This window comes from Notothenia coriiceps, unplaced genomic scaffold (genome assembly GCF_000735185.1).
Source record: "Notothenia coriiceps isolate Sejong01 unplaced genomic scaffold, NC01 NC01_scaffold00005788, whole genome shotgun sequence".
Classification (NCBI taxonomy): domain Eukaryota; kingdom Metazoa; phylum Chordata; class Actinopteri; order Perciformes; family Nototheniidae; genus Notothenia; species Notothenia coriiceps.
This window is the reverse complement of record NW_011338489.1, coordinates 838,102-847,346: the sequence shown is the minus strand read 5'-3', so window position 1 is coordinate 847,346 and position 9,245 is coordinate 838,102. Positions and strand designations below refer to the sequence as shown.

General features: G+C 40.2%; 1 protein-coding gene across 1 annotated transcript in view; it reads left to right on the top strand.

The window, feature by feature from the left end:
* LOC104943243 (centrosome-associated protein 350-like) overlaps positions 1-9,080 on the top strand; it is a 19,156-nt gene extending 10,076 nt beyond the window's left edge. Inside the window, exons 2-7 of the mRNA XM_010768589.1 lie at positions 4,374-4,450; positions 4,615-4,658; positions 4,751-4,856; positions 5,721-5,886; positions 7,835-8,099; positions 8,646-9,080. Of these exons, the coding sequence (XP_010766891.1) occupies positions 4,378-4,450; positions 4,615-4,658; positions 4,751-4,856; positions 5,721-5,886; positions 7,835-8,099; positions 8,646-9,080 (1,089 nt within the window). The 5' untranslated portion in view covers positions 4,374-4,377. The remainder of the gene's footprint in view (positions 1-4,373; positions 4,451-4,614; positions 4,659-4,750; positions 4,857-5,720; positions 5,887-7,834; positions 8,100-8,645) is intronic.
* Positions 9,081-9,245: the final 165 nt, after the last annotated feature.

The window sequence follows — 9,245 nt, the reverse complement described above, 5'->3', positions numbered from 1 at the left end:
TGGTCGACTAATTTCTTTTTCAAAAGTCTTAAAACTCTCTTTCAAGTCTAAAAACTACTTTTAATAAGGGTTGGTAAATCTTTTGAGAGGTATCTCCCGACTTAGTAGTACAAGTAGGTATCGATATATTATACGGAGTTTGTCAGGACTACTAGAAGATCCATATAGTGTGTTAGTAATGTACTAAGTTTCTTATGTCAACTCTCATGGAAAGCAATTAGTACTACCTGAGACTTATACACATGTAAGCTGTATAATAATGGTTGTATGACACACATACCTCTACAAACTAAATTAAATGCTCTTATACACACGCATAGTCCTCTCCACTGCCTTAAGACAAACTCCGCCCTCCGCTAATTTTTGTATCGCAACGGACGCGGCTTTCTGTACATCTAGAATAGTACCGAGGGTCTTAACATTCTACAACTCTCTTGCGTTTCCACTCATTCTGCTATGATAGTTGATTTACACATACCAACATACCCCTTATAATACTAACCTGTGCAAAATTTTTACTACTACAATTCCACTCAAATTATAATCTCACCTGGATAGTACGATAAACACCGTATCGTATCCAGAGTCCTATATATTATGTTTTTATATTTTATATACAATTACTCACAATAATACGATTTTGTGGTTTCTTCTTCGTTTAATAGATCGGCTAACGCGGAGTATAGTGGGATATAAAGTTTAAACACACACATCTAACATAGACCTCCAAATAATATATTTGAGGCTAATATAGTCTATAAACATCTATGATAGCCGTAGTAAGACTTTAGGATATATTAATTATTAGATAAACCAATATAACCCTAATTAAATTACAATCTAACCTCAATGCCTCTAGTGTCCATAAACGCTACCTATATTCGGGGCGGGCGAGAGGTCGCCCGGAAAACTCACACTGTTCTAATAGAGTTGTTCGATCTCGTACAGGCACCTCACTAGAGAGATCCTCCAATCTCGCTCTCTTATTACAGAAGCGTATCGCCAGCACTAAGAAAAACGTTTTTTCCCTGTCTTAAATCTTCCTAAAAGGTCTTTTTTTTCGGTTTGTAAAGCTTCTTTTTTTTGCTATTTCTTGGCCGATAAGGGAGGGTAGAAACACTTGACCATTGACGGGAGAAAGAACTACACTTGTTAGACGTATGACGCGTTACTTATTGCTCAATGGCCCACGTGACGCCTAGGTCGTTGTAATTTTATAGTGGTCACTCACGTTTAAACATACCTGACTGCACTGAGAGACATAGTGTAGTTTATTTTTGAATCTACTACTAATAGAAACTTTCCGATAGGCACTCTGGATTATACAGAGCTTGCATATTAGTAGTACTACCGGGGGCATCGAGTTTCCGAAGACGATGAACTGAAGTAAATTAAAAAAATAAATCGCCCGTGGGTTGTGTTCCAACTCAATTAAATAGTGTAGGACGCAACTTGATTATCGAGAGCTCATCCAATACGGGACTCTTCTACTATTCCGCCTAAGCGATTGCGATTTTGCTTGTTATCAATTCAGTTTGTATCACCCGAATAAACAACATGACATCTTCAAAGACTATCCCGGCACCTAACCAGGTACTACATTAGCTGCATATAGCCTGCTTAGACTATAGTCTAGGCAACAGGGCAAAATCTCTTAAATAACTTATCCCATCCTCTCTATACCTACCTTCCCCTATATATAAAATTACTAGCGGACGCCTCAAGTGGGCTTTCGTGCCCTGTCTCAGATATAATATAATTTCTATCAGCTTTTCACCGTATACTTTGACTACTCATTGGGATAATTTAAATTATTCTTTATCTCTAAAAAACAATAGGGCATCCTTTTACCATCCACTTCTAATTGTTTTTGTTTTATTGTTTCTACATAATTAATTTTCCTCTCATTCAATTTTTAAAAGATACTTCTTAACAAACCCAGTTATCAATCTCATTTTTTTTTTTCCAAGTTCCTGCTCCGTTCATAAACATCACACAAACTATACGTCGCAATTTTTTTAATACTGTGTTAATACTAATTTTAATAGCCAAGATCTTAACAGCTGTCTTTCTACTAGTGTGGTAACTTCTGTCGAAAAAGAAACGCGTTCTAATACTTACAAGTAGGACGTGCTACTTTTAAGTATAGAACGACACACTACCCTCAAATTATCCTCTTTTTTCAGTCACTCTGTAGTAAGTCCCTTCTTTAGTTACCCTTGTTGCTACACATTAAGAAACTACTCTTATGTGTCTAATTTTTAAAGGATTTATCGTAATTATATACTTCTAATACAACTATTTTCACCTATCTGTTTTCTAAATTCCGCAATCGTCATGTGGACAATCTATTTAAAAAACTACTCCATACATCTACAATTATTAGTAAAATAGAAAGGGAGAATCACGCTTGATTAAATATCCTTTATCATAACACTAACGAGATAACTTCTCAGTCTACGCTAATCTTGGGTCTTTCTTCGTGTGAAGAACTCAACTATTTAAATCAACCTATTCTCTCTCTTTTCTCTACAAAATTCTACTACTAGTCCTAACATACAACTATAGATGCTTAATATCTACTTTTACTATGTGAAACAGCTTACTGAAATTAGCTCAGTAGTAAAACTCTTTATATCATCCCTATACGTTTAGTGAGGTCGACTGTATGTAGGAGCAACGTTCAACTCAATAATCTGTAAAGATCTCTTATTTTTTTCTAATATGTGTTTGGTTATACTCATTTAAATCTCACCCAATTACATCAAAATAACACCTACTACCATACCTTCTTTCGTATCATCACTCACATCATCCACACAACGCACACACATCTACACATCAACACACCACTTCAACACATACACACATCCTCACACACTACACACTCTATCATACACACACAGCTACACACAATATATAAATCTTTTTCAGTTACAACACACACATCCACAACATACATCCATCACATCATCAACACACACACCACCACCACATCATATAACACTCACCTACATCACACAGACACACACACTCCTTAAAGATTCTTTTCCAGTCTATAAAAAAATATTCTTTTCAGGGTTTTGCAAAAACTCACACACACACACACATACAACGCGCTTTACTTTTTCACAAACTTTCTAAGATAAACGCAATTAAAACTGCGATTGTCTCTTTTGCCACAGTAGCTGTGTAATACCTCCTATCCCGCCTGCCCCTTTTTATAGAGACTACAAACATTCGAAAATAGACTGTCTGCACTCGCCATATTATATTTCCGCGGCTACAAACACGGTGTCACTTCCTGCAAACACTAAACGGAATATCGCCAGTCAAATTTGTGGCATAAGGAGAGCGTCAGTACTCGAGACCACCTTTGTTAGCTAAAGCTCTACAACAAAATCATCCTTTAGCCAGTATTCTAATTTTCTGAGACAGTCCTGTATCTGTGATCCTCTCCAGAATGGAAGGAGTCATCACATACAGAGCATCAACTAGTTCCTGAACAGTGTCCTTCACATGCTGATATCCAAGAGAGGGAGTTCCACAGTCACAAGATGGAGGAATAGAAAGCAGTATTCAATGTTTACTTCAGATTAGCTCCACGTCAGAAATGATCATGCTTGTCATATGTCTCTCTCCATAGAGGCTGAATCATCATGTTAATCACATAGCTATCATATGCCTCAAACAGTCCTGATGCTCTTCTAGGTAATCACACATCCTGTCATGTTCACAGCTACAGTTGGGATACCTTTCGTTAGCATGTTGGAAGAGGACATTCAGTATTTTCCAAACACTAAGTAACACCAGACACCTGCAGTCTAGCTTAATGGTCGATCAAACGTCATCTAAATATCACAAATAAAACCTTTCCCTCAGGGGCTTTACTGTACAGCACACATATTGTTGGTCTTAAGCAGGATTAGGGCAACAGGCGCAGCCAGGTGTTTTAAGTAAACATCACATGCCTTCAGTCCGGCTTACCTTCCTTTACTGACAGGAATGTGCTGTTGTGGAACCGGTTTTAAAGAACAGGTTGACATTCATCTGATGTCAACCTGCTGTCAGAATAACTGCATGTGTTTATAATGGGAACATGCTGTTCTTCTATAACCTCTCTGCTTTTACACCGCTGTCTTTAAAGCTGGTTCTTGTCACAGTAACTGTCTTTCTTTAAAGTGCTGTATGCTCTTTGTCAGTGTGTGTTATATTCCTTGTTTTGATTGCCTGATAACTGAAATGTAACTTCCTTTGTGTTCAGTCTGTGTGTAAAGTATGCAATATAAGAAAACCACAGTATATACGTTCATACTTTTGTGTGACTTTGACCTCGTTTCTCACTCTCCGCCTCCCTTTAAACTTGCCTCCAGGTGAATGAGAGCGATGAGGAGCAGCAGGAGGCCGGAGGTGTCTGCTCAGCAGCTGACTGATCACACTATTGGCACAGGTGTGTATGTAAACAAGTCGTGTGACATGTCTCAGGAATGAGTTACAATAAAAGGGATTGTTAAAACAATTTACCAAAACTAATTCAGCTGAGAGGGAATTTCTTTTATGGCATCGGGTTTTTCTACCACTTAATAAATCATGCGTTCTCTTCCTCACCTTCAGAGCTGACAACTGCATGGAAGACTTTATCTCAGTCCAAAGCTGCTGTAAGTATACAGTCAGTGGAATATCAAATGATGAGGAGGATGACTCCCTTTCACCGCCATATAAGGCTCACATGTGTGTTCTCCCTCTTTAGTTGCGGCATATAGAGAACCGCCTGGAAGCCGCTCCAGGTTCAGGTGTTCTCCTGGAATCTGTCATGGACCCCAAGAAGAAATCCTCCAGGACGGTGCGCTGCAGAGGTGAGTCATTTCCAAACGTCTTTATGATCAAATTCTACATTTCCTCCGGCGCTCCTTCCTGCTCCGTCACAGCACCTCTGTTGTGCAATATCCTTATTTATACACTTTGCTGGCTGTTATCTCGTAGTTAGACAATTCAACTACTGTAATAAATTCTAACTAAATGACTGTGCACTATATACTTTTACTAGTGTTAGCTGGCTGCTATCACACTACTTAATACATGCTACACCTATTTAAAGAAATAAAGAAATACTGTTACGGCTGCTTGTAGTCCACCTGGATGTGTATTTATGTACATTTTAAATTCTATCTATATATTAATCCTAAACTGGGAAATTATTTTGTTTCAGCACCAGTGTGCTCAACATTAAAATACTAATACTTAAAAAGTGGAAAAGTGTGAACAATAAACATTTAAATGTAAAATCGTATATATCAAATGTAAACAATATACAGTGTATAGCAGCAGGAATATATGTTTAAAGAGCTTACGAAATGCTTTTAGCACCTGTTAGTGGGCTTAGTATATGATAGAGGTTGCATTTGTATTGTGAAATGTGCCATATGTTTTTATTATTATTGATGTATTTTTTAATAAATCACCATTTATAAATACAGCGGGCATATTGTCATTAATGACAAATGATTTCCCATTAATAATAGTATATATTATCCTAATAAGAACAGTGTTGTCCTTCATTTCGTAAGCTCTTTAATGTATAATATGTTAATTAATTAATATAATGCTATTTTTGGCTCGTCACTCTTCCTGTAACACTCTCAATGTCCCCTCTGTGGGACGAATTAAGACATCCTGATTCTGAATAATACCTTTTTTAAACATTGCTGTCTCTCTCCCAGATGGACAACATGCTGACGTCACCGCGGGGTCTTCTAAGCGTCGGGGGCGGAGTCAGCAGAGTCCGGAGAAGAGCAGCTCTCGCAGCCCGCTGAGGAACGCCACGCAGGACAGCAACGTGCGGAGGAACAACAGCGTGGAGTTCAGGGAGCCGCTGGCCTCCTACAGGTACACACTCCGCTTCAAATGCACCAGTGTTTCCCATACATTGATTTATTTGTGGCGGGCTGCCACAATTAAATATCGTCCGCCACAAATGGATCTCATAAAAAAATAATAATAATTATTATTATTTTTTTTTTATTTTTTTTTTTTTGGTGGTTTAATGGATAGTGAGGTGGGCTGATGATCGGAAGGTTGCGAGTTCAAATCCTGCCTTGAACACCACTACTAGTGTGCCCTTGAGCAAGGCACTTAGCCCTCGGTTACTCCAGGGAGAATGTCCCTGTAATTGTTCATTGTAAATCGCTTTGGAACAAGGCGTCTGCTAACTGCCTAAATTGTAAATTATATTTTTGGGAGAATAACCCCCACAGATCCTCAACTCCGGTGTGTTTCACTCATTAACAACGAAACACAGAGCAACAACAACGTTGGGGGGGGGGTGCGGTGCCCCCACAAATAGAATCAAATTGTGTGGGAAACACTGCAGTCTGCAAACAGCCTGAGGTCGCATTCCCACCTACTAGTCCACTTCCCTGCTGCGCACCAGACGACTGTTTGTTGCATTGTTTCATTTTTCAGAAGGTTGGGTTTGCGTTCACACGGGCAAACAGACTATAAACTTTAAACACAATCATGTGCATGGAACTGCTGTTCAACCATTGTCATTTTCATGCGGCTGTTAATCTGGAGATCAACAGACTCTAATGGACGGGGTATATGATTATATAATCAGACGACGTGCGTTTAAAAACATTATAACATATATAATGACCCGGTGTCCGCGGGGTCTTAAAAAGTATTAAAAGTTGATAAATCAATTTAGCGAAAGTTAAGGCTATTAAAAAGTATTAAAAGGCACCCGGGGGGAGGGTGGCGCTTAAGTCCCGACTGACACACACCGCTGCAGACTCTCTGGAAGGAAGAGACACACGTTAACTACTACAAAAAACTATATCCGGTCTCAGAGATCTGCTATTTTAAAGTGAAGTCAACACATATCCCTAAATATAGTCTATATTAAGAACGAGAAAAGGCTTAACATATATATCGTTTTTTGTAAACATATGAAAAATGTTCGAGGGTGAGCGTCCTCCTACGTGCCCCTGGGTATTCGTGAGGGAGCTCCGATGTGGCATTACCCCGCTGAAGCAAAGTTTCATATATTTTCATAGTTCAAAGAGAGCTCTTCCACTCAGTCCTGAAATGCTCTTTAAGATTTCCCTTCAGACACCGTGTGTTCCTGACATCTCCTTATGTCTGCAGCTGAAAGGCTCACAGACACTTCAGTAGCTCCGAGTGGTTAGCAACGATACAGCACAACCCTTTTTCTGCTTCAGTTTGCTCTCTCAGAGTAACAGATTTACTGGATCTCAATGTGAATATATTCTCAAGAGTTGATAAAGGCTTAGAGCGGAGCTGAATATTAGACTAACATCCACCAGATGTCCAGAAACACGGCTCGACACACACACACGATATGCTGCTTGGTTTTTACTGAATGTGTTTATAGAAGCAACATGTTGGAAATGGAAAGGTGATCATTTTAAGAAAAATGTTGTTTCTTCTGCCCCAAAAATTGTAGAAAATGTATATTAGTTATTCACGTCTTGGTTATTAACCCTCATTATTTTAATATCGTTATAATCAGAACATGCACTACTCAGTGGATGATATGTTTTTAGTTTGACTTATAGTGCCATCACTAATCTTTTCTGCTTCATGCCCGTTAGCGAGGGAAGTGTGACAGAATTAAAATCCACATTTTATTATAATCATTCTGGTTCTACGTTTCTAAAAGGTTTCATAGTTGAATGAAAGCCACATAATGAGTGAATGTGTCCCTCCTTCCTCACAGTCTCTGACCCCCCATACATGAGCTCTTCTGTTCACTCACAGTGAACTAAGTCTTGATCCCCTTCCTGATCCCCTGTGTAATCTGGTTTGTTTCCAGAGAGGCCACCCCTCCACCAAACCCCCCCTCTCAGCTGGAGGCCTTCAGCCTTCAGTCCTCCTCCTCCAATCCCCCCTCAGACCCCCTGCTGAGCCAGATGGTTTACCACAGAGACACCAGGGACTCTCAGACGGACCGGGACCAGGACAGCACTCGCTCCTCGGCTCTGGAGGGCACGGAGGTCCGATTCCTCAACGACCGCTCAGCCCTCGACTCCATGAGGAACGCCAGGGTCTCTGCGTGGGAGCAGGACAACACCCCTAAAGTAAAATAAATATATGCCGTCAATAACTGCAATATGTGCAATATATATATATATATATCTCAATAACTGTGTTATATATATACCTGGCTGCTAAATCCTCAGAACTGTTACAGAATGTGTATTTTGTAAATTGTATTTATAATTTGTTGTATCTTTTTGTTTTTGTTTTACGTATTCTTTATTAGTTATTTTCTCACATTCCCCTTTACATCCAATAGTACTTCAATTTAGATGAAAAGTTTCTTTAACAAGGGGTCACAACATGTAGAAGGTCTCAAATCCCCCAAAAGATCCACATGAGAATATGAAAAACAAAACGTATAGAAATCAAATCAATAATAACACTGAGAAGTGTGTGTGTGTGTGTGTGTGTGTGTGTGTGTGTGTGTGTGTGTGTGTGTGTGTGTGTGTGTGTGTGTGTGTGTGTGTGTGTGTGTGTGTGTGTGTGTGTACACATTGAGCTGTCTTTAGCTCTGTTCTTGCTGTAGCAATGTAAATGTCCCCTCTGTGGGACTAATAAAGTGATTCTGATTCCTCTACGAACAGCCTGCCCTGGACTCCATGAGGACGGCGGGGGTCAGAGTGTCTGCATGGGAGCAGGACAACACTCCCAAAGCACAACCAGGCATGGAGGGACAGGAGTCGAGCCCGAGTTTAGCTCCAGGATCCGCACAAAGAGAGGAGAACACCCCCTCGTCGAGCCCCGGATCAGCCTCTCAGCGGCTGGAGAACCTCCGGCGGCACCAGCCTGACGACAAGCTGGAGAAACTCAAAGAGCGCATCCGGAGGCAGAGGCAACATCTGGAGGAGGCGGCAGAGAGAGAGAAGCTGCTGTTCAACCTGGAGCAGCCGGACGTAGAAGCTGTGGGGAGCAACAACGCCGGCACCAGCAACATGCACAAAATAATACGGAAAGTAGCAGCTGCTCCACCGGCTCCGATATACAAAGGTACCTGCAGCTATTTCACATCCTTTGTTTGACCTTTTGCTGCATCTAACAGTTTGGGGAATACAGCTTACATCTTTAAAGGCCCCCTGTTATACTGTTTCTCATCAATACCTCACAGGTCTCAGATATATCCAGAGCCTGTCTCTGATTGGCTGAAACACCAAACAGATCATTGCAGCATTACCCATAATCCCCTC